This window comes from Brachyistius frenatus, unplaced genomic scaffold (assembly GCF_029030835.1).
Source record: "Brachyistius frenatus isolate BFR_SWC_R1_liver_20210118 unplaced genomic scaffold, ASM2903083v1 Contig_70, whole genome shotgun sequence".
Taxonomy (NCBI): domain Eukaryota; kingdom Metazoa; phylum Chordata; class Actinopteri; family Embiotocidae; genus Brachyistius; species Brachyistius frenatus.
In genome coordinates this window covers 1,079,655-1,102,923 of record NW_027210669.1, presented here as the reverse complement: position 1 = coordinate 1,102,923, position 23,269 = coordinate 1,079,655, and the positions used below count along the sequence as shown (strand labels likewise).

At 43.4% G+C, this 23,269-nt stretch overlaps 3 protein-coding genes across 6 annotated transcripts; 1 reads left to right on the top strand and 2 right to left on the bottom strand.

Annotated features, from left to right (window-relative positions):
• Positions 1 to 257: 257 nt before the first annotated feature.
• Positions 258 to 3,708, bottom strand: LOC138626105 (transmembrane protein 272). 2 transcript variants are annotated; one of them, XM_069707537.1, is made up of 5 exons: positions 3,634 to 3,708; positions 2,306 to 2,391; positions 2,142 to 2,192; positions 1,788 to 1,994; positions 258 to 965 (listed from the first exon to the last, which is right to left on the bottom strand). In XM_069707537.1, the coding sequence occupies exons 2-5, from the start codon at positions 2,367 to 2,369 to the stop codon at positions 757 to 759; spliced, it is 531 nt and encodes a 176-aa protein (XP_069563638.1). In that variant the 5' UTR covers positions 2,370 to 2,391; positions 3,634 to 3,708; the 3' UTR covers positions 258 to 756. The 2 variants fall into 2 exon arrangements, with proteins under 2 accessions (XP_069563638.1, XP_069563640.1); XM_069707539.1 differs by lacking the exon at positions 3,634 to 3,708 and adding an exon at positions 3,519 to 3,619.
• A 625-nt stretch (positions 3,709 to 4,333) lies between these two features.
• On the bottom strand, positions 4,334 to 13,640 carry LOC138626178 (calpain-5). 3 transcript variants are annotated; one of them, XM_069707654.1, is made up of 14 exons: positions 13,474 to 13,640; positions 12,730 to 13,013; positions 10,671 to 10,857; positions 8,398 to 8,532; positions 8,071 to 8,282; positions 7,346 to 7,538; positions 7,081 to 7,262; positions 6,753 to 6,830; positions 6,237 to 6,645; positions 6,038 to 6,160; positions 5,746 to 5,942; positions 5,285 to 5,403; positions 5,008 to 5,144; positions 4,334 to 4,932 (listed from the first exon to the last, which is right to left on the bottom strand). In XM_069707654.1, exons 3-14 carry the CDS (start codon positions 10,833 to 10,835, stop codon positions 4,762 to 4,764), a joined length of 2,121 nt encoding a protein of 706 aa, XP_069563755.1. In that variant the 5' UTR covers positions 10,836 to 10,857; positions 12,730 to 13,013; positions 13,474 to 13,640; the 3' UTR covers positions 4,334 to 4,761. The 3 variants fall into 3 exon arrangements, with proteins under 3 accessions (XP_069563755.1, XP_069563757.1, XP_069563756.1); XM_069707656.1 differs by having other exon boundaries at positions 8,401 to 8,532; XM_069707655.1 differs by lacking the exon at positions 13,474 to 13,640 and having other exon boundaries at positions 12,730 to 13,113.
• A 408-nt stretch (positions 13,641 to 14,048) lies between these two features.
• cnpy4 (canopy FGF signaling regulator 4) lies at positions 14,049 to 17,482 on the top strand. The gene is made up of 6 exons (XM_069707657.1): positions 14,049 to 14,239; positions 14,682 to 14,808; positions 14,904 to 15,000; positions 15,818 to 15,940; positions 16,213 to 16,330; positions 16,972 to 17,482. The coding sequence occupies exons 1-6, from the start codon at positions 14,155 to 14,157 to the stop codon at positions 17,076 to 17,078; spliced, it is 657 nt and encodes a 218-aa protein (XP_069563758.1). The 5' UTR covers positions 14,049 to 14,154; the 3' UTR covers positions 17,079 to 17,482.
• The last annotated feature ends 5,787 nt before the right edge of the window (positions 17,483 to 23,269 follow it).

The following is a 23,269-nucleotide window of genomic DNA, read 5'->3' as shown; positions in this document are numbered from 1 at the left end:
TCGAACTCAGAGCAGCTGGAGTTTACTTGAGCGATTTTTCAATGCAGCGCTCGACGAGAGGAAGTCCTTCTGCAAAAAGACACAAAAAACACCAAAAAACACAGATCAGCAGATCAGGCGGGCAAACAGAAAAAAAAGAAGGTAGCAGTCGTGCTATGAAACAGCAGGAGTTCCATTTCTTACTTTCTATCTTAGTGTGACTGCAGTCCCTAACATGAGGTGAAGCATGCATTGTGGTCAAACAGTAGCATCCCATATTCTCCACTCATTATTTTCTCTTTTAATTTCGTTTTCTTCAATAGATTGCAAAATACATCATGTTTCATTTCCAGTCTCAAGATTCATAGTAAATCATATTTTACAGCGTTGACTATCTGATAGTTTACTGTTGTGATTGAATGCTACAAAGCAGAAACAAAAAAAGCATCAATTATAAGTGAATACATTACATTTAATTACAATATATATATATATATATATATATATATTATTTTTATTTTTTTTATTTCATGCTATAAACTTTTTTATTTCATGCTATAAACTTTGAGCCCGATTCGTGGCTTGACATGTAAACATTAGATCTCTTTTGGAAAGGCAGTTAGAGGAAAGTCCTACACACACAATGCAGCGCAGCTTCTGCAGAGGTAGAAAATGCGCCGCAGTTACGCTCAGAAGTTATTTATTGGTGTTAAAAATCGACATGATAGCTCGAGTTCAGTGTGCGCAACTCCTTCTGCTGTTCATCCCAAAAGCTTTCTAGATGCCGTCGTCCGGGTCGGCGCGGCCACACAGGCAGAAACAGAAGAGGACGCAGCAGCCGCCGGCCAGGAACAAACCCAGCAGGATGTAGATCAACGTCGTGATCCAGAAGGCGAACAGGTAGAGCGTCTTGTCGCAGTAAGGCTCCACGTTTGTTGTGTTCTTGTTGTAGTTGGGCTCATAAATGGAGTAAATCCACACGTTACCTAGAAAAGGAAGGAAAAAAACAAATATAAAACAAAGTAAACTCGAGACTATCCTTAATAAACGGTTTTAAAAGACGGGCTATTAATTTACAAAAAGACATAGCTGGACATCTAGTGGCTCGTACAGGTTACTACAGTGTGTTGATCCTCGGGCAGGTACAACTTAAAGTTTACATTTAGTCGCGGTGGTCTGAACCTCCACAGGGAACCTTTAATGGTATTCGTTTGGCTAATTGCAGCCTCTAAATGGGGCGAGTACTACGTCAGAGTTAATGTCTGCTATCATGAATATAATGGACGAGGTGGTGGGAGAGTCGCGTTCCCTCCTCCTAGTCGGTTACTTCTTCTCATCAGGATACCTTGTCGTGCATTAGCTTTAAGTTTTTCAATTTCGATAAACTTCAACGGAGAGATTTTAAAAATACATGGCCCGATGTACAACTCTTGTTGCTGTGGTTACCTGCAGTTTAATACACTGAGTTGTCAATGTGTTCATCACCGAGCTCAAACTAATACAATCTACCACATCAGTCTGCATCGCTCTCTGAGAGAAAGCACTGATTCACCTGCAGCACCATTTTGAAGGCTGAACTTTGTGGTGCTGTTGCGCAATATAGAGTTAATATCTAACCTCACTGGTGTAAATTCAGAGCGGTGGTTTCTCTGTTGACCACAAATGTGTTTGCACCGTTTTAACAGTGGCTAGACGACCAGAAACAAGTCGTCCACCTTTGGCTTCGGTCTCAAGTAAACCAGGCCTGATTCTGTTTCCAGTCGCGGGTCCTTTCTGTCGTCCGACAGCCCGCCGCCCGTCAAACTCACCGGTGATGAACCAGCAGAAGAGGAAGAAGGAGGTCAGCGAGTTCCAGGCCGTGCAGATTCGGTTCAGCGGGTTGGTGGTGCCGTCTTCGTGCTCGCGGGTGCACGGCAGGCAGGAGAGCACCGTCAGGAACATGCTAAACACTCCCGCCACGATCAGGTAGATGGGGATGTAGGGCTGCCGCGGACAGTCGTCCAGGTGCACTGCCCCTGGTGGACACAACGATGTTAAACGGCTCCATCTTTTCACAAAGTTTAGGTTTTATCCACAAGTGCGAAGAAATGAACTGAAACCACTGATTCTATGAAGAACCTGAATAAATCATCTGAAAACATCAAAGTAAATCTGTGACTCACCAACTGCAATCTGAGCAATCGGTATGATGCAAGCAAACAACTTTGAACATCCTGCAATGAGAAGAAATAAGACACTTATTGTCCCTTTTCTTTTCTTTTTAACTTAACCTGCAGAATTAAACCACGAATCAAGAGCGCAGGAGTCCCACGTCACCACACGTCACCTAGTATCGGTGCGGGGACTTGAGGAGGGCGACGGATGTGTCGAATGAGTCCACGGTCCGACATGTTCAGAGATGAGAACTCCAACCTGCAGGAGAACATGAAGAAGTGTGACAGAGGCTCAAGTTTACAAAATAAAAAGTGAGCAGCTGTGCAAACAGAAAGTGGTCACAATCAGTAAGAGAAGAAGAAAGAGCGGGGGGGGGGGGGAGGTTTTTAAATGTCAACATACGATTTGTTAAAATTTTCCCTTATTATTTCTGCAGAAGCGCCTTTTTGGACTTTGAATAACTTTAATATATCTTGAATTTTAGTCACCAAAAGCACAAGTACCAAAAAAACCACTAGATTCTACATTTCCCATGATGCAATTGGACAGTGACAGCTACCTGAATCCACACATCTTTCGAACACCACACAAGACAGTTCGTAAAGCATTTTTTTCTTCTCTTGAGAAATTAGATATCCATCTCGAAAGGAAATAACACCGATGACACTGCTATATCATCTGGGTTTTTTGTGTTAAAGAAACTCCCCTTAAGACACACAGTTTCACAACTGTTTAGTCAGGCAAAGTAAACTTAATTTCAGTCAGCTGAGTTTCATTTTCAGTAATTAGGGAACTACAAATAGAAGAGATAAAGCTTTTATTAGTTCTTATGTTAAACACAAAACAGTGAGTTTTGTTTCTGATGCAAAAATGTTCAGTAAACTCCTTTAATTATGTGTCATGTCAGGTAATTCTGCCACAATTCACCTCAGCCAAAATAAATAAAATTTGCTTTTCATGCAACACCCAACTGTGAGTGTTAGCAGAGACAAGAAACCGGATTAAACGGGATGTAGTGACCATGGACAGCTCAGTCAGTCTGTGTGCTGAAACAGATTTCTCTGAATTGAATGAAGAAGTGTGACTACATTCCTCACAAAGCCAGTTGGACCACTATTACTGGAACAGAAACAACAAGCCTCAAATCATACCAGGGACAGAAGAACCAGAGGAAATAGGTGATTACAACGGGTGAAAACAAATCAAACCGTACCACCAGCGAAAGTAAACGAACTGCACCACCTTCAAAAACAAAAGCAGACTTTATAAGCCGAGTCACATGCAGTTAAACCAGACCAGATAACGTTAAACTGCTGACTCGACTTCAGTTTCAAGTTTGAAGGTGCACCGCCCCCCCTCTCCGGTAACACACCGACAGACCGTACCAAGCTGTCCGATAATGGGCTTCGTCTCCAAGTACAACAACACAAAGTCCCGGTAAGAGTGAGCTGAAGGGATTTCCTGAACGACCTCCTTCTTCTCTGAACCTCCGACACTCACCTCTGCTTGAGTCTCCTTCCAGCTGCGTCTCCTGACAGCCAACCACGCCTTGCTGGATCCCTCCACCTCTCGGAGGCGCGCAGGCACAGGAAGGAGCGCGTTCACGCGGTCAGCTGATCGTAAGAAGCAGGCTCCGACACAACAAGCCACATATGTAGTCCATAAATCAGACTTATAATCAAATAAAATTGAACAAGATAAAGAAACCACACGTAAACCAGCATTATTTATTCACATTTATAAAATTATTATATTTTAGAAAGTGATTGGGACAGAATTTAAAATATTCACTCCAATTTTGGGGTTATTATATTAAGGAGGTGACCTAAATTCTGCTTCTAAACTCAAACCTTCACACTGCAGTACAGTTAAAGTTTTGCAAATTTTTCTGGCCACAGAGTCTTTTTGTTTCTGTAGTTTTGGCTCGCCTCTTCACGTCTAATCCCTGAAGACAGGAGGTCATCTGTAGTCAGCAGACATTAATAAGAAGTCACATGCAGAAATGCAAACCTGTTGCACTTCAACAAACCTCTCCAGGTCAAGTAATAACGTTAAAGAGCACCTTAAACAAGGTTCTAAGTGCACAGACCTCTGAAAAGTATGATTCTTTGAGTGATTTAAACATTTAAAATAATCAGACTAAATGTTCAATAGATGGGGAGATTTAGGGATGAAGAAATAAAAGATGATCACACATTCATTATTTCATCATAAGAAAATGCAAATTGGATTTTTATTATTTACATTCAAATATATTATCAAATTATGGCTTAAATAACTGAGACTATTTTAGGACAGAAACAAAACAGCCAAAAGAAGCATTGACAATAAAACAAATATGAAACTTAGTAAAATAACACACAAAAAATACCTAATGTTCGCAGCACTTTCACTTTTGTTGAAGAACTGCTGAGTCATGATGGATGCCTGTCTGTATATCTGACCAGCAGATCACCACAGAGCATCTTTTAAATAATAGAAACTGGGTTTACTCTCAACTATCGAAGTTTGAAATTTAAACATCTACAGCACCTTTGTCGCATTTATTTCGCCAGTTCATTGAAACCGCTGTTTGTCCAGCCTCTACCTGAGAGGACAGTGGTTACCGGGGCAACCAGACGGACGCCGTCACAAGTCTGTGAGGCAGTCGCTGGAGGAAGTCTCCACGTAGACTCTGAAGCCTGACCGGGACCGCCCGCCCGGCAGATCAATGGCGTGGCTCCGGCTCCTCTCGAACTCGGCCGTCTGGAGCCGAGCCTCACCGAGCAGCGAGTCCCACAGCGGGCCTCTGGTCCACATCTGCACACAAGAGTCAGGTCAAGATTTTACAGGCGAGTTGTTATCTGTCTGCGTGGGACTGCGAAGGTGTCAGACCTCGACAGAGATGTGCGTGTCGGGGTATCTCCTGTAGAAGATGGTCCTGAGGTTGAATTCGGGGTTCGCCTCCGCCTCGAACACCCGCGTCCTGATTGCGTCGTCCTCACATCGCACCACAGCGTACACATCTGGAGCTGTGCGTCACCGCACAGAATCCAACACGGTGCAGAGAAAGAAACAACAGATGTAAAAAAAAAAAAAAACCCGGGTCAGAATATGTGATGTGTAGTTTCACGTGTGCGATGTCGTGGCGACGGCGGTTGTTCTGACGCACCTGTCTGCTTGGGAGTGCCGAGTCCCGACGCCTGGCGGAGATGGACGGTGGTCACGACCGTGGGCTGAGGGAGGAAACACTGGACCACGGAGGGAGACGGCGAGTCCTCCCTCAACTCCCTTCATGGAGACAAAAAACAAAGAACCGAGCTGAGGAGCAGAGGGGCGGACGTGTCGAGGTTAAATCTGAAAGCAATGTTTGCAAGAACGCAGGGAACTTGTGAAACGCGGATGTTTCACACGCGTCGTCAGACATGAGGTTACGGTGACCTTTGACCCCCCCCCCAAAAAAAAATCAAAACCAGTTCATCTTTGCAACCATGTGAAGATTTGCACTAAAGTTCTTGAGATATTCGTTTCACCTCATCTCCTCCAGAGATTCGAAGCTTAATTCATGAGCAGAAGAAAGTTTTTTTTTTTTTTTTTCATCATTGACCTGCACACAAACAACCTTTCACCCACCACAGTCTGACATGACAATGGGAGAAGAGGCGGAGCAGGAAGCGACCGATGGCGCCCGGCAGGAAGGTGGTGGGCAGCACGACGTAGCGGCCCGGAGCCAGAGTTCCCCTCAGGGTGACGCTGCGGGAGTCCATGTAGACGGAGCTGGCCGCCTGCTCCACCACACACTGCACCCGGCTGCAGCGGTTCACCTCCACCTGGGGACGACGAGGCAGCGGGAGGAAATGACCGCCGAACTTTTTGCGTGGGACTAAAAAAGTCACGTGTTTCGCGTCCCGCCTCTCCCTCTTACCTTCAGCACCTCAAAGCCGATTGGCAGGTTTTCTCCGCCTCCGTTTTTCCTCCGTATCCTCCTGTCCTCCTGCTGCAGACAGATCAGCACCTCCTCCTCTTTGTCTCGCACCTCAAACATGAACTGAAAAAACAAAAATAAAGTCATTTTCCAGGATTCTTGCGCTCATTTAAAGTCCAGTTCCCGCTCGGAGGTTTACCTGTGGATTGTGCAAGAAAGTGTCTCTGTGGTTGATGCACCCCCCACATCGACTCCTCTTATCCACCTGTGCCTCCCAAGCTCCATCCTCCTCATCGCCTTCCCGTGTCGCCTTTTTCCCGGTTTTATCGGGATCACGCCTTCCTCGTTTCCCTCCCTGCTGCCGGCTCTCGCCGAGTCGGGCCTCCTTCCGGTTCCCCCGCTGCTTGATGTTGTTCCTCCCCAGGGCCAGGGTGTAGTTACTCTGCAGCGCGGTGGGTGGAGGGGCTCCGGGGCCGGTGGGAGCCGGGGCCCACTCCCCGTAGCAGCGCACCTCTCTCCAGTGAGAGCCCGGCCACAGCAGAGTCTTCTCCACCAGCCGGCACACCACCACGTCCGTGAAGTAGCGACAGAAGTCCTCGAAATCCATCCTGAGCGAGAAGAAATCACCACAGAAATATACATTATATGCACATGAATGAAACCAGAGACGAGTCGCCTATTTTCTTTAGACTCAATTCGTGAAAATAAGATGTACCAGAACTCCCCAACATCCCGAACAATGAGCCCCATCTTCTCCCTCTCTGCACGACTCAACTGTTGCCACTGCTCCGACCTGCAGGGGGCGTGCGAAGACAGAAAGCAGAGCTGTGAGCGTCGACGCTTTGGAAACGAAACACAGGAAGTGCTTGAATTTCTGGAAGCCTTTATGGGTCCATTTTGACCGTTTCCAGAGTTTCTCCGGCTTTCATAATGTGAACGGCAGATGTCCCGTTGTTAAACAGCTCCGACGCCGTTAGAAAATGGCTTTGTTCCCAGAGCTCCTGCAAAATGGAGCCAGTGCGCCGGGTTCAGTGTGCCCTCACCCTTGACTCCAGGCGCCCGTCCAATCCGTGGTCCCCCACGGGTTCCTCATTCGCACCATGAAGAGTCGGGACGTCCCGCCTGTCTTCAGCAGCCTCACCTTCCTCACCGCTGTGATTCCGTAGGCGTGACCTCGCACGAGCCCGCAGTCCAACACCGACTCCACCGTCTCCCCCTCCGCTGGCTGAGAAATACATCAAAACCACTGTAACTTACACTTTTTAAAGTGTTGAAGACTCTCGGAGGTTCGTGATGAAGAAGCCGTACCCGTATGGAGCAGGTGATGAGGGATTTCCGTTCGTGGACCTGAGCTAATGTCTGGAAGAAGGCCCTCCTCTGGTCGCCGCGCAGGCTGAGCGCCTCACGATCCAGACCGAGAGGCTCCGAAACCCCACCGGTGAAGTCGATCAGGGCCTCGGCAGTGTTTCCGCCCTCCAACGCCTCGTAGCAGCCGTTTAGTCTGAATGAGAAGGAGTGGGACACATCCGTGGTCATCATACATGTTGCTTTGGGAAAATATTATGGTTATGGTGAAGAAAACGTCCTGATCGGATATGTAAGGAGACAAAAACTTTTTGTTGAGGCAATAAGATTGTGGTAAATAATAACTGCAGGTCTGTGAGTTCTCCAGACTGTTGCTTCATTCCCGTCTGATAGTGGATGGAAATTCTCAGATGTAGATTCATCTAAGACGAGAGAATGTTTTACAAAGACGTACTTTGTGTTACAAAAGGGGGACGACAAGTAAACTTGATCCTGAGGACGGGAGAAGTTTACGAGATCCTGGAGCCCGTAACCGAGGCCAGTAGGGGTGAAGGAGAGGCTAAAATAAAAAAAAAGCTTTTGGAAAAGGCTGTGGTGTCCTGGAACAAAAAAGAGGGATGGAGGTAGTTGGTAGTTTTGGTAGTGCCTCAGCGTGAAATTCACATCTCAAATTTCCTTTCCAAGTTGCTCTGAGGTTTCAGGATAGAAACTCTCCACCAGCCACTCACTTGGCGTAGGCCTTCTCCAGCAGCGCACTCCAGAACTCCCGGGGCGTTGCCGAGCGACAGAAGAGCAGCACTCCATCCCCGCTGACCGGCAGACGGTCGTCCACGACAACGTCTAACCAGCGGCCGAGGCGCCAGAACCGGAAGTGGAAGATCCCCGCGTACAGGTCGAGACGCTTTGGGTTCCACTCCTGATCCACGTGGTCAGGAATGACCTGAGGAAGAGGAAGGAGGAGGAAGGAGAGGGGATGATGAGGCCACGACAGGATGCAGGGAGGACAGGAAGGACGAAAACGGCAAACGTGGGGAAGAAAAGCGAGGCAGACACACAACCTTCTTCCACAGCGACGGCTCGGACGCCAGGCAGGAAATGGCCGCCACCATCCAGCAGTTACCCAGACTGCCTTGGTGCAAGTCACGAGTGCTGATGCCGTCCACAAACAGACGAGGGTCCTTACAAATCTCCTGCAGTGGTATAAGAGGAAAGACAAATCAAAGACACATTAGACCTTGAATTCATTGTTGTTTTTTTTGGGGGGGGGGGGGTTGAAACAAGGACATCTTCACATTTATGATCATTGTTATTATCGATGATATTATGCCGTTGGAGGGATTCTCAGGAGATGGTTCATGTTAGGATCTTAAGAAACAGCACGTGTTCGGAGCGACTTCATGAGTGTAATATGAAGAATGGTGGCGTGCTTGATTGACAGGTCTGTATTGCAGTCAGGTTTCCGCTGTCGGTGGGCGGGGCGTAATGTCCTCGGGGTCCCGATCAGGCCACGCCCCCTCACGCTGTCGGTCCAATTTACTTCAAATCAGCTCAATGTGCTCTAAAAAGCCTCTTGGACCATAAATTCCACCGCAATGGATTTTTTTTTTCTTTGCTATTTGAAACCTGGATTTTCTTTCCTAAATTGTCTGTTTTTTCAATGACTGGAACAAAATCCTTCTTCTTCTTATGATCCGATCGTTGTGAGCTGGTAAAAACTTAGAAATGACGTACTGCCAAATCCCATCACAACCGGCCTGATGGTGGCGCTATAATTAACAGTCTAAAAGGAGAATCCTTGACATTAAGTTGGAAGAAAACTAACTAAATCCGTCTGCACACAGTGGGTTTACCAGACTGCTCTACTCTCTACAAACAACCCGATGTACTGTTTAGTATATTGGGTTTAAATATACTCGTAGTGAAACGGAATAAACTCTGTCATTGATGGCTGCTGCCGGTCAGATCATTACAGAGTTTGATTCGGTCAGAGTGTCAAGAGCTCTGCTGAAGAGACAGATCCTGTCAGTGTGGACCTGTTGGTCTCCGTTTGGACACGGGCAGGTAACTGTAGAAGTGCTGCTGGAAAAACACACACACACACACACACACACACACACACACACACACACACACACACACACACACACACACACACACACACACACACACACACACACACACACACACCTCTCTCTGGTCATAACCTCTCTGGCTGTAACTCTAGCAGAGATGTCAACCTTCTCTAAGATGATATTATGTTCATGACAAGTGCAGATGAGGCCACGAAGATTGTGAAGTGGACAGTTATGATGCCTAATGTGAAATTAAAGAGTGAGTTTTATGTGTGTGTGTGTGTGTGTGTGTGTGTGTGTGTGTGTGTGTGTGTGTGTGTGTGTGTGTGTGTGTGTGTGTGTCAGCAGAGCGAGTCGACAGATGTCACCATATCGTCCGGCACGCTGTTGATTCCCGCTTAAAATGCCTGAGCTAAGGCATTAGCAACACAATACCGTGAACTCTTTCTCTTCTGCAGCTTTGAATCTGCAAATGAATCAGCAGCAGGGTTTCACATGAAGAGCGCTGAAGGTTTTGGACACACACGCTGAACTCCGACTGGACTTCCCCCGAAGATTTATGATCCTTCCATTAGTCTGAATGTGTTTGTCGAAATGGGCCAACTTGGATTCAGTGCAGGCATCTTTTAGTTTTTTGTTTACGAAGATTTAAGCTTTTGGGTCTCCTAAAAAAGACCAAAAGATTCAAACACAAACTGCGACGAAAACACAACTTTTATTCTTGACTGTAAAATGATAGCTCATATCTGAAATTAATTATTGCACCATCAAATTGAATTTAACCTTCAATTTAACCTTTAATTCCGGTGCGTTGCACCACCATTAAAGGCCACTTGTCTTTATAGAGCCACAACAAACACCCATCACAACAGGGAGCTAAAAACACTCCAGCTATTCACATTGGCTGATGCTTTCTCTAAACTCAACTGTACACGCACCCACACAATCCCACTAATATAGCGGTCCATCAGCATCGTGCTGTCGGAGGTTTAAGGTTTCACTGCCTGACGTCTGTCCTATAATAGAAAGTGCTTTAATTAACCCAATCTGTTGAGATGTGGCACGTCGAGGCAGCTGCTCCATTTCGATGTGGGAGGAGATGTATTTATAAAATAACTATTTGCAGTGGTTTTAACTGGTTTGAAGTCTAAAAAAAACCCCACAGACTTGACGGCAGTAAGGTGAGGATACTTCCCTCCATCCTTTGTCTTCCTTGTCCTCCTCTCGAGGAGCTGTTTACTCTCCGTTAAACTCACCCTCGGCCTCTTCCAGGTCAGACCCGGCGGGGGCTCCCTCTTGTAAAACAGGGACTGGTTGGTGGCGGGGAACAAGGGATCCTTGAAGAGGGCGCCTCGACGCAGGCAGGCCCGCCTCAGCTTGTGAAAGCTCTGGCCCTGGAAGCCGTTCACTCGCTCCGGCATCGTGTTCGGGGGCCCGAGAGGCCTGAAATAAGGCGGAAAGAAGAAGGGAAAACAACAAAAAAAGGGAGCAGATAAATGACTCCGAGTCAAAGAGAGGGCTATAAGTAGTGCAGGTTTGCACTCGCGGCACATTCGGTGGACTTCCAAGTTTCATATCGAAGCAAATATTGCTGAGTGTTAGTCAGTGAACTAACCGCTGACTCAGCAACACAAAACACAGATAGATTGTGAAGATGCTCGCGTTTATATAATAAGGGGATTAATGGTACTATTCTTTTTCCCCTTCAAGCACCCGTGTTGACCAATCAGACCCTCGTCACGAACCCTACCTGTCGTCGAGCAGCTGCTAAGTTCAGAGACAGGTGTACAAAGGTAAACAACGCAGCAATGCGAAATTTAATTGATTTGATGATACAACCTCGACGTCACGCCCGATTCAAGTGTCAAAATAAAACGCTAAACATCTTTGTTGACATTGTTTACCAGGACACGTAGAGTATATCGTTTAACTGCCAGGATAAATAAGTGTGTCACAATCTATCTTTTCTAGATTCATGTTCTTGACTTTAAGGGGCGGCGCGTCACAAACTTCATCTTCATTTTTAAGACACCTTTGCTCATATTAACACTGAATTGCATTCATCTAAAGGGTTAAAGCCCCTGGTGGAGGTAGCCGGGGATCCTGTGTGTGTGTGTGTGTGTGTGTGTGTGTGTGTGTGTGTGTGTGTGTGTGTGTGTGTGTGTGTGTGTGTGTGTGTGTTGGGTAGGTAGCCGGGGATCTGTGTGTGTGTGTGTGTGTGTGTGTGTGTGTGTGTGTGTGTGTGTGTGTGTGTGTGTGTGTGTGTGTGTGTGTGTGTGTGTGTGTGTGTGTGTGTGTGTGTGTGTGTGTGAGGATCATCTCGGGGACTCGCTGCTCAGATGGGAAACTCAGATGAAACCTCGCAGGTGTTGGCAGATACCGAACAGGCCAAGTGTTATCGATTATCACTGAGGTTTTTGTTTTTGTCTCGTATCAGATTCCCGCAGAGAGACGCACAAACAGACGAAGTAAACGGTCGCGTAGTTGCAGAACGTCTTTAATTTGATGCTGAAATCGTTGATTTAGTTGCTGGTGTTTCCGTCGGTACGTAGACTTTGCCAACCGGGACCATTCGCAATAAAACTAAACAAAAACCTTCACGACGTATTCATTAAAAAAAAAAAAAATCACTTATTTGCACATCTTGCGTGTTAAATTTGTTTTTGTCTTTTACTTTACAAACTGGATGTTGGACGAGAGCCTGTTTCGTGTCTGTCAAAGTGACCTTGTGGGAAAATAAAGGTTGAACTCCGACATTGTCTTGTTGTTTTGTATATTTAAGGTGGTTTGATATGAGTCAGCCTCTTTGTTCACTGAAAACTTTCAGGTAAGTTTAAAAAATTAAAAGTTTAATTTAGAAAAAAAACAATAGTTTTTTGCAAGAAAAATATTCAGTGGCTCAAACACACTGGTTTAGATTTTTTTGTGAAACTAAAGATAAATGTTGAAAGTGTTGAAGAGCTACTTTTGACTTCATAAGTTTTTTTCATATTATTTCATAGTTAAAAATGTTGTCATACATGAAAAATAAGCTTTGTTTGACTAAAAATATACTTTATAATAGTTGAGTAAGTGTTTTCCTTCTGCTCATCTAATACGAGACGCTCAGCTGCTCTCATTGTGTGGTGTTACTCCGTGTATAAAAGTTTGAATCATTAATAACATTATTAATTAATGATCGTGAACGACGACAGGACTTTATAAAAAATGAATCAGCTCATGACCGATCGTTGATGAGAGTTTATCGCTCATCCTTAATATGAGATTATCTATCAGGGATTATCTATCATGAGCTGCAAAGTGAGATTACTTTACCTTTCGGTCGCGCTAGAAATTGATCCACTTGAAAGTAAACGTAAATGGATTCAGGATCGTGTCCTCTGTTTGTCATTTAGGAAATCCTCTTCTGGAGACCTCCATTCATGCCCTGTCACGAGAAATAGGCAGCATACTTCTTCTTCTTCTTCCTCCTCTTCTTCAGCTCTTCAAAGATGACAGTCTGCGTCCCGAGCAGCTCTTTCTTCTTCTTCTTCTTCTTTCCTCTGAATCGATCTGACAGATCTCCTCTTAACTCATCGCAGATATTTGTTCCTCTGAACCTGGATGGAAAAAAAAAAAAAAAGTTGATGCGAGCGTCTCTTGTGAGTGTGTAAACGCAACCAGCTCAGTTGATGCATGTGTGTGTGTGTGTGTGTGTGTGTGTGTGTGTGTGTGTGTGTGTGTGTGTGTGTGTGTGTGTGTGTGTGTGTGTGTGTAACTTTATCTCCCCTTCCTGCACAGACAATAGACAGACAGTCACCACACAAAGTGACATAACACACACTTGCAGCACGCAAACACTCAAATCTACAGGTGCTGCAGTTCCTCTCGAGTTTCAGTCACTTCAGATGAACACTGTTTCCTCTGACGCCTGCCTGCAAACTGCTCTGCTGCTGGAGAACAAAAACAAACATGTTTTCTAGGCGTGTGCGTGTGTGTGTGTGTGTGTGTGTGTGTGTGTGTGTGTGTGTGTGTGTGTGTGTGTGTGTGTGTGTGTGTGTGTGTGTGCATATCACTTACTGCTGCTCCTCTGATTGGTGCACACTCCGTCTTCTTCTCCCTCTTTCCCTGTCCGAGTCTCATCTCTCCTCCTTTCTGTCCTCATGTCAACATGGCCTCTGACTCCTTCTGTTCTCCTGTCTTACCTCCTCAAGTCTCTTCTCCTCTCTTTCTCCTCCCTCACAGGCTCCCTGGAGTATCTGTTGCTGCAGGGTGTGCAGCTCCTGACACCTGAGAAACCAAGAGGCGCCCGCCTGCTATTTTAACTGCTTCACTGCCAAATATCAAGCCGAGTATCCCCATTAATGCTTGTCAAGTGTCAACTCAGTGCTGATGATTTTTTTTAAATTTATTTATTTTTACATTTAAGCTTTGGGTTTTTAAGAAATACATCGAGGAACACTGAAAACCTGTTAAAATAGACTCAGTATTTCAGTTCCTGAAAGTAATATAAAATGATTATTTCAAGGAATAAACCTTAGCAGCCTAATTTGTGTTTTCTTCTGTCGACTTTCTTCCCTGGCACCGAAACATCAGGCATCGACTCGTCGCGTCTGTGAGGGATAACACTACGCATGCGCAGTTTAGAGCCGACAACAAATATGCCGATGTGGCTGATGTGATAGTAAACTTTTTATTACTTTTTTAAAACTTTTTTTTTTTTTTAGTTCGTTTTGTAGGTTTTAAAAGCGAACAGTTGCAATGAAGGTTTTTCTTTTGACTTTGTTTTGGCTCCGCGGGTTTGTTGCAGCAGAAGAAGACGAGAGACTTCCGAATAAATGCGAAGGTGGGACGGAAAAGTGACTCCAAACCTGGCTGCAGTGTTTAAACGTTTAGCTTCATCCACATGGACATGAGAGTTTCAGGGGGGGTTATTATATTTTTTTTAAAATTTTAATGGAAAGTAAAAAAAAAAAGAAGAAAAAAGCAGTTGTTATTTGTTATAAACGCAGCATAAGGTTAAATGAGGGAGAAATGGGGAGGAGTCATGTTTTAAAGTTGCTTGTCATTTAAATATTTATTTCCTCTTCCTATAAAACAGGTCAAAGTTCTGATCTGATACACAAATTTCATTTTTTAGACTTTTTCTCTAATAATCCCCCCCCCCCCCCAAAAAAAAAATCATTATTCGGTGGAGCTCAGATACTATGTTTTGATACAAATATACATATACTATATATATATATATGTATGTTCATGATTTTGAATACTTTTCTCTCGTTCGTCAGTGTGCAAGTTTCTAACCGTTGAGCTGCAGGGAGCTCTGGAGAAAAGCGGTCGCTCCAAAGAGGTCCTGGAGGTCGGGGAAGTGTTGGACTCGGGCAAGAGGAGGAGAAAGATCAAGTACAACACCTCGTGAGTGAACAGGCTGAGTCAGGAGTGTGAAAATGTCTCTTGGCTGATGTGCATGTGTGAGGTCACCATCTTAACCTGCGTGTTTTTGATTTCAGGGAAACTCGTCTGACTGAGGCGGTCGACAACATCTGTGAGCGCATCCTGCAGTATAATGTTCACGCCGAGAGGCCCGGCAGCCTCCGGTACGCCAAGGTGATCTTAAAATGCTCTCACTTTATTGTGCACCCGTATTGTTGTTTGGGCTTTGTTTTTTTTGTTTTTTTTAAATCACACCGTTTACTCTCTCTTGTTCCAGGTGGCATTTAATTTATTTTAAACAAAACAAGCAAAGCATGAGTTGAAAACTCAAGAAGGTGATTCATTAAAAAAAAAAGAAAAAAAAAGCCTTTAATCAGTCGTGGCTGTTCAATCACGGTAAAAACTTCATGCCAACGCGTTTCAGCCTCTACGGCCTTCATCGGGGCATCTACAAATAATATAGGTGTTGGGTCAGTGGTCACATGACCGGTATGGACCAATGGACTGTCACCCGGTACATGGAGAGCAGGTAAAAGACACCATAGGAAAAATGCAGATATTAATCAAAAAAAATATTTAAAAAAATATCTTAATAGTTTAACATACATTTAAACAGTCAGTAACATTTCAACTGACCCAGTTCTCCAAACAGAGAAAAAAAAAACACAATACACAAAGGCACAGTTACAAAAATGGAGACAAATCCAGTTCTCCATTCAAACCGGGTTGTTGCGTCGCTTTTAATATGCAGATCTAAAACGATTCTCTTTCTACGAGCCTTTCTAACCCGTCGCCGCCCCTCGCTAACGTTTCCGTACGCTGGATTCCAGATATCCTCCATGAATTACAGTTTCCGTGGTTCGGCCTCTTTGTGACGTGAAGCCACACGGTATGTTCACGAGTGAAAAAGACGAATCCACCCGTGAACGTTTGCTCTGATATGTTAACGTGTGTTGAACACTGACAGCCGGCCGGTTTGCTGTGACTGCAGGGCTCCAGTCAGACCATGACCACGCTGAAGAATCTGGTCCAAAAAGGGGTGAAAGTGGACCTGGGCATGCCGTTCGAGCTGTGGGACGAACCGTCCGTCGAGGTGTCGACCATGAAAAAACAGGTCGGAGGATGAACGCCGGCTCTGATTGTTGAAACAAAGTCAAACTTTCTCCGTGTTTTGGATTTAAAACGAGTATCTTCACGTAGCGAGACGTGAAAGTTATTTCACAACCCTGAGGGTGCAGTCGGCTTTATGAATGAATCAAATGTTGTTCAGACTGTATACCTTCTTTTGACCGCCTGAAAATGTGTGTGTGTGTGTGTGTGTGTGTGTGTGTGTGTGTGTGTGTGTGTGTGTGTGTGTGTGTGTGTGTGTGTGTGTGTGCTGTTCAGTGTGAGACGATGCTGGAGCTGTACGAGGAGGTGGTGGAGGACTGGTACTTCCATCATCAGGACCAGCGGCTGGAGAACTTCCTCTGTGAGAAGCACGTCCTCCGGACATCAGAGCGAGGTGGGACAGTTTTATCGAACTGCTTCAGGGTTATTAAGAAATCATATATAATCTCTCATCCTCCATCGGTCGGAGCGAGAGTTCGATACCGAGGCACTAAGTAAATATCAACAGCCTCGACTCGGGCGGCCGGTCCACAGACACGATTAAACTGAGCTGAATCTTACACTGATAGAAGAATAAACTCTTTTCAAAGTTTATTTTTGGCAACACGCCCGTATAAATCAGGTGTGTGTGCTTCACTGACTCGAGTCATACGGCAATTATGGTACGATTACTCAAGATTGTGATTTGATGCAGCGCCCGGCCTCATTTATCACTGATTTCGCAATAAATTCAGATTATTATGTCCGATGAGACACATTTTTCTTAAAGTGCAACTTTCCCAAACAGAGATTACGCCACAGAAGGGATGAAACTAAACTCAAACAGGAGAGTGCAAAAAAAAATAATACATTTTACAGTCTGTTTATTATCCAAAAAGTGTCACTTGTGCAGTTTTAACCACCGGCAGTGTGAAAATACTTATTCTTATAAATACTCCACACTGAAATCTAATAACATTTGAAGTGAGCTGAGCCCACTTCCCTCGGCAGAGAAGACACTCTGCAGCTCATTTGGTTTTTCTCTCCGTCGCTCAGAATGTCTGAAGGAGGTGTGGAAAGTAGACAACAAAGGAGGCGCCGAGGAGGCGACGAGCTCCGAGGAGAAGGAGGAAGGAAAGACGCACGATGCCGGGGAGCTTTGAGAAAAAACATTTCCAAAAACAGGAAAAACACTAAACCTCACTTTTGGATTTTTAAACTGCAAATCGGCACACAGAAAGTAAAATGATGTCCTGAGACGTGTTCTCGGAGATTAAATCCTGTCGCACATAAAGTTACAATGAGATTTATTCCGATTTTGGACGGAGGATACGATTTAACATTAAACTCATTCATTTTTATAAGTTTGATATCAGCAACAGTCCGATTAAGGTTTTAAAACCTTTTGCATTCGAGAGCTTTTCATTGTTACAGCGTGTGTGACCCTCTGTTACATCTCTTATTATGCCAATATAACACGGTACATATCAGTGTTTTTTTTTAATCCAGACTGCAGCTCTGACGTGCAGCATGTACAGATTTTTCATGTTGAATAAAATACTTTTTTTACAACAACTGTTGGCTGTTTTTGTTTTACAAAAGTTTCTCAAAATAATACAAAAGCAAATTTGTTACGTCAGTAAACGAGTGTGAGTGTGATTGGAAGTTATCAGAGAAGCAGCTGTAAATGCACCAAGCAATCGCATTTCTGCCTCTTTTTTTTCTCCCCATAATTTTATCAATATATTCTTCCTAAATAAGTGAATCTAAGTGTTATCTAAAGGCAAGCGGACCTTTGAGTTTCTTGAAGATGCTTCACCTCTCATCCGGCGGTGAGTTTTGGTTCTGGCTCCAGTAACTCACAGGACCCATCAACAGAGCTCCACGCCTGAGTGGGAACTAAGTGGTGGTTGGTGAGCCTCTTAAATAAAAGTAAATGTAAGTATACATAAGTGTAACCATGCTGCCACCTAGTGGTTTTATTTGGTAAGGCTGTTTAACTGCGTGTCTTTCACTTTTAGTTTACAGAAAGTGCTGCTGGATCATCAACACCTGCTGACACCTTTGGAGCGGATGAAGCAACGTGAATTTAAAAAGGTGACTTTATGATCTCAAAAACACAAAAGTACAAAGTGCTTTACAGGCAGATAAACAGAAAAGGAAGTTAAAAAAAAAGAACCAAGATGGAGAAGAGAAATATAGGTGCAACCCACAAAGTACTAAAATCAAGAAAAAGACAAATGAAACCAGTTGGTTGGTTTCAGTCTGAGTGTGCGTTCCTGTGTGTATAAATTACTTTTGGTGGATTTGAAAGAAAATTCATATAAAATTGAAATCGTGCAATATATTTAAGGGCTCCTCTTTCTTTACTTAAATACATAAATCTTTGTAGAATAGCCCTCAAACTTGACTAAACCACCAAAACATCTTTTATCAATTAAAGCCAAACCTCAGTACTTTTAAAACTCCGAGGTAGAAACCTGCCAGAAAATATTCATTTCACAGAATAGATTAGGTTCAAAAGGATGAATAATAAAACTGAATATATGCACAAATATTAAAAGATAGATTTTATTTATTCAAAAATGTAAAGAAACTATTTCTGCATCTTGTCTAGACAACTGGAGTAGTGAGAGGCCTCAATTTCCTCCTCAACATCGAGGCCTCTGTAGGTCATCATCATCATCATCATCATCCTCTTGGTCAGATATCCCGTCACAGACTCCCAGCTGAGAGGCTGCAGCTCTGGTTTCCTGCTCTGAGTCCAGAACAAACTCTCCCAGAACCTCTTCTAACACCAACACACTGTGAGCACCAGACATCTAGAAACATCTTCATCACATGTTACCTGGAAGATGTGTCCTTTCAAAGAAGGAGCCGGAGGCCTGTTTGTTTTTTATGTGGACGGTCGGTGTTTGTTTATTCAAGCTGAACTAGATTATTGTTATTTTCTTTTATTGTTTGCTGTAGCATTCCCCCCCCCCCCACCAAAAAAAACAACAACACGTGATGTAAACACATGATAATGTTTTTTCGTTCTGTCAGGTGGAGGTCAGTGGATGGTGATGATCATCTGCAGAGACGTATTTCCAAGTCGAGCCACAGGAGGGCGCTGAAGAGCAAAACCCAGCTCAGGCAGAAAGGTGAGGAATCAAGTCGGTGAGTTTAGTAATAATAAAAAGAAAGGGCAGACAGACTGATCTCATTTAAATGTTTATTTTTATAAACACTGGGCCTGATGAAGACTCTGCTGCTGGACTTTTGACCTTTCACGGTTTATCTGCAGACTAAACCTGCAGATGCATTTGAAATATCAAGTGTTTTGTTTTGCATTTTGATTCATTTGATCCGGCATGTGTGATGTAACATCTTTGGATATCAAACAGTTGCAATAGTTTATGGATAAATAGTTTCAAGACGCAATGATAGAAGATAAAACGTCTGCTTTTAACGGATACCACTTTGTTACTGTACAGCCTGTTCTGACAGATTATTGTGTCACTATTTACTATTATAGTCTGTCAACGATAGGCGTGTCAGGTGATGAAAGAAATCTAATTGGCCAGAATAATACAGGATAATGGCTTTTCAAAATAAAGCTGATGAGATCACTCATGAAAAGCTGTCGAACACATTTCAGGCAAAGTATCCACAGATGTCAGTGTTACTCTTTTTAAATCTGTCACAATATAAAACTCCTGATAGACACCACTACAAGAGCACACACTATATTTTTTATCTTTTACTGGACGAAGTCATGAAATGTACAGAATGTTACAAATGGAGGCAAGTAGGACCTTTAACACACAACACAAAGGGAGGTTCAAAAAGTGAAAAGGTTTGTTGAAAACTAAACAGGAAAAACAACAAAAGGGGAGCCAAGCTGGCGGTATCTGAAAAAAACAAACTTCCAAAAGTAAACCAAACAAACAAACGGCGAGGAAAACAAATGAATTGGCAGAAAAATAGAGCAACTGATGAAAGAGTCGTAAACAATAAGGCTGCTGAAGTTGACGGGCAGGATGTGGGATCTGACATGAAAAGGAAACACGACGGACTGACACCGAAACAAAGAGGCAGAACTAAATCCACTCAGCGATGATGAGGTCATAAGACACAGGTGAGTGCAAAAAAAAACCAAAAAAAACAGGCGGGAAAAATCACAAAGGCGGGAAGAAAGACAGGACAGGCACGAGAGGCGAGGGATTTTCAAAATAAAATAGGAAACACAAAACTGAAATAACGACTACAGAGCAGAAACCCGAGTCCAAACCACGACGCAGAAGATTCATCCTAAAGCAGCGCCTCAGTTTGAAGTATCTTGTCGGGCACTTTGTCTGCAGGAGATAGAGGACGACCGAAATGTGACAGGAAACCACTGATCCTTCGGTTTTGCAGGTTGACTTGAGGTTCATTGTTGAGTTTTCCTTCCTTGCAGAACAACAGTCTGCTCCTCATCAGTCTTCCAGCACCTGTCAACACTCCTGCCAAACACGAACCGAGAGGAACTCTGGGCAAACCAAAATATCACATTCGGATGTCCGACCAGAATCATTTTCCAATCTGCTCTTTGTGCCAACCGATGTTTTCCAGCCAAAAAACATCGTTCTCTTGTTGCATCTAAAATTACCTGCAAGGAAACAATTTGTAGATATTTGAGGAAAACTGTTTTCTGAATGCAGCATTTTTGCCAATTACTGTCATTTTGTGGCCGAAAATCCTGTTAAAGTTCACGTAAAAAGTTTGTTCATTATTTCAGAGTCAGAGAGGAGGGAACATGATCTCGCTGTAGACCTGCTCGGGTGAAGGAGGAGGCGTGGAGAGGAGGGGGGGGGGGGTCAGAGGATCTTCTTACAGCCTCTGAACCTTGATATCGCCACGTAAAACGCAGTGAATTATACTGATGTAATGTCTCGACTCGTTAAAGATGCTGCTGGGATGAAACATCATCTCTGCAGACCAAAGACGAACATCCTCGGTACATTTATTTCTTTACCTCACGCTTCAACCATTTTTTTTTTCTTCTCCTGAACCATAATTGGTCCCTCAGAGTCTTTTTTTTATTTGACAGAAGAAAGCCCAAATCCTATAAAACCGGAAACAAATTCAGATTCGATAAAAAAAAAATTCTCAAAGCTCGGAAGTCCAGCTATGATGATGCTAAAATTACTTTTTATCCATCATTTTTTTTTACCAGCAGTCCAGTAGTTTAATGGGTGTTTTTTTGGGGGTCATTTCCAGGGTTTCGATTTCTAATCTGTCCACAATTTTCCAAGTTGTATCTGATTGTTTTCCTCATTTTTACTAACTTGCAAATCTTAAATTGCAGAGAATGTTTGTCATTTCGATAAAAAAATATATATATATACATTCATTGTGCAACAGTCAGCTAAGTATGTGTCATTCCTTCTTTAGCAGTTGTCGGTGTTCCAGCTTTTTGCACACGCGTATACAACAACGTCCTCGGCATACGTTTGCATTTTCACCCTGTGAGTTTGTAGTAAATCTTCACCCTCACTTTGTTAATTCTACTCGTACATGTGTTACAATCATTTCCCCGGATAAGGCGACATCCCATCTGTGGTACCAAAAAGTCCCCGAGAGCTCAACATGTGTTTCTTTGCTCTAATAATTGAAACATCCATTGAGACAGTTGTGGGAAAACACAACTTCTCTCTGCTAAAACTTCAATATTATTATTATCATTATCAAACCGAGCTCCAGACTGTCACATTGTTGTACATTAAATATGTGAGCACATCTAATCCATCAGACAAACACAGCAAAATGTGCTCCTATTCTGTCAAGGTGGGTCAGTGTTGACTTTAATAATTACAGCTCCGTGTTTATTGTGATTTGAGTCTGTGAGCACACTCGTAGCTGCAGGGTGCAGTGAGCTTGGCAGCACGAAGCACCTGTCAAGGACCTCCGTCAGACTTTCAAGCAGTTACACCTCAATTTGTGTTTTTGTTTTTGTTTTATTATTCACCAATAGGTACCAATTTCCCTCCACATCTGCCCGCTGAAATCTCTCGTGCTGTTGTGTTTATGTTGCCAAGGTGCAATATTGACACATAAACGTGCCATTTCATCCCTCAATTTCCTTTATTGCACTTGTCCTGTGTCCAAGGATAGCATTTCCTAAGTGCACTGCAACTACACACACACACACACACCTGGGGAAACATTCCTCGAGGGAAGTCATCAATCAGTTTTATGTCTTTCTCTGGGAAAGTTCCCCCCCCCCCCCTCCAATCAAGCCTCTCCCTGCCCTCCCCCCTCGCTCTGAGCTGCCCGCCGCCTCGGTTCTCTTTCTAATATTTCCATCTGCATCAGTTTTGCTTCACATCTGAGAACGATCCACTGCAGCCAATTAACTTCGACCATTTTTTCCTAATCCACCGAGGGATAATAAGAGCAAACTGGGGAGTGAGATCTTCGCCTGGACGAACGAGATAAGGACACAGCAACTGAGTTTCCTCTGCGTCCTCAGTTTTCCCGCCCAAAGTAATAAACGTGAAGTTGGAGGATCTGCACGGTATAAAATAATAAAAAAAAAAAATCTGAATAACAAACTATAAAATACTGAATTGAATAGTAAAAATTCTGGTTTTTCATGTAAAGATGGAAAAGATGCCACTTCTTGTTTTAGACTCTGAGAAGCAGACAGATGAAGACAAACTAAACATTGAAAAACACAATTCAAAAAACAATTAAAGACCCTAAATTAAAAAAACTACAAATATATTAATCAGCTAAATGTGCTGTATTAGTATACATTATGGTGATTGGGTATTTTCATACTGTACATTATCATTATTATGAAACCATGCTGCATTTCAATGGAAGTAACTACACTGTAGTTGGTCTCATTGGAGCCCATTTTAACTCCATTCTGTCCTGTTTTCTGGTTTAATCTGAAATAGTGCATCATCTATAAATTGATCGCATGTTTTGTAGTCTGCAATATATGTCAGATACAAATAGGCTAGTAGAGCAAAAAGTCCAATAAATGTAAAATAAAATAGCCTCAAGTAAAAGTGCACGTAACTTAAAATTAAAACTACGGTGCAAATACTTTTTGTTACGTACAAGTTCCCCTGAAGTGCACAGAAATACCGCTGCAAAATAACCTTACAGATAAAATCTACCACAAAAGAAACAAAAAATTACAAATGCACTACATCAATAAATAAACAGAAAATGTATTTTATGAAGGATATTTCAACTAAAAATCTTATCCTATTTTGAGAAATAAAACATGCCTGAATGGACTTACTTTTAGAATGTTTTATAGATTAATTTGTGCACAAACGTCTTTTTTGGTTAAATTCTGCTTCACATTTTTTATAAA

Excerpts from the sequence above, each read along its gene's own strand:
- cnpy4 (XM_069707657.1), top strand. The coding sequence starts at position 14,155 with ATGAAGGTTTTTCTTTTGACTTTGTTTTGGCTCCGCGGGTTTGTTGCA. Across the intron at positions 15,001-15,817 it reads GCAGCCTCCGGTACGCCAAG|GGCTCCAGTCAGACCATGAC; the intron begins GTGATCTTAAAA and ends CTGTGACTGCAG. Across the intron at positions 15,941-16,212 it reads TGTCGACCATGAAAAAACAG|TGTGAGACGATGCTGGAGCT; the intron begins GTCGGAGGATGA and ends TGTGCTGTTCAG.
- LOC138626105 (XM_069707537.1), bottom strand. The coding sequence starts at position 2,369 with ATGTCGGACCGTGGACTCATTCGACACATCCGTCGCCCTCCTCAAGTC. Across the intron at positions 2,193-2,305 it reads AGTCCCCGCACCGATACTAG|GATGTTCAAAGTTGTTTGCT; the intron begins GTGACGTGTGGT and ends TTCTCATTGCAG. Across the intron at positions 1,995-2,141 it reads GATTGCTCAGATTGCAGTTG|GGGCAGTGCACCTGGACGAC; the intron begins GTGAGTCACAGA and ends TGTGTCCACCAG.
- LOC138626178 (XM_069707654.1), bottom strand. The coding sequence starts at position 10,835 with ATGCCGGAGCGAGTGAACGGCTTCCAGGGCCAGAGCTTTCACAAGCTG. Across the intron at positions 8,283-8,397 it reads CGTCGCTGTGGAAGAAGGTT|GTCATTCCTGACCACGTGGA; the intron begins GTGTGTCTGCCT and ends CCTCTTCCTCAG. Across the intron at positions 7,539-8,070 it reads CTGGAGAAGGCCTACGCCAA|ACTAAACGGCTGCTACGAGG; the intron begins GTGAGTGGCTGG and ends CTTCTCATTCAG.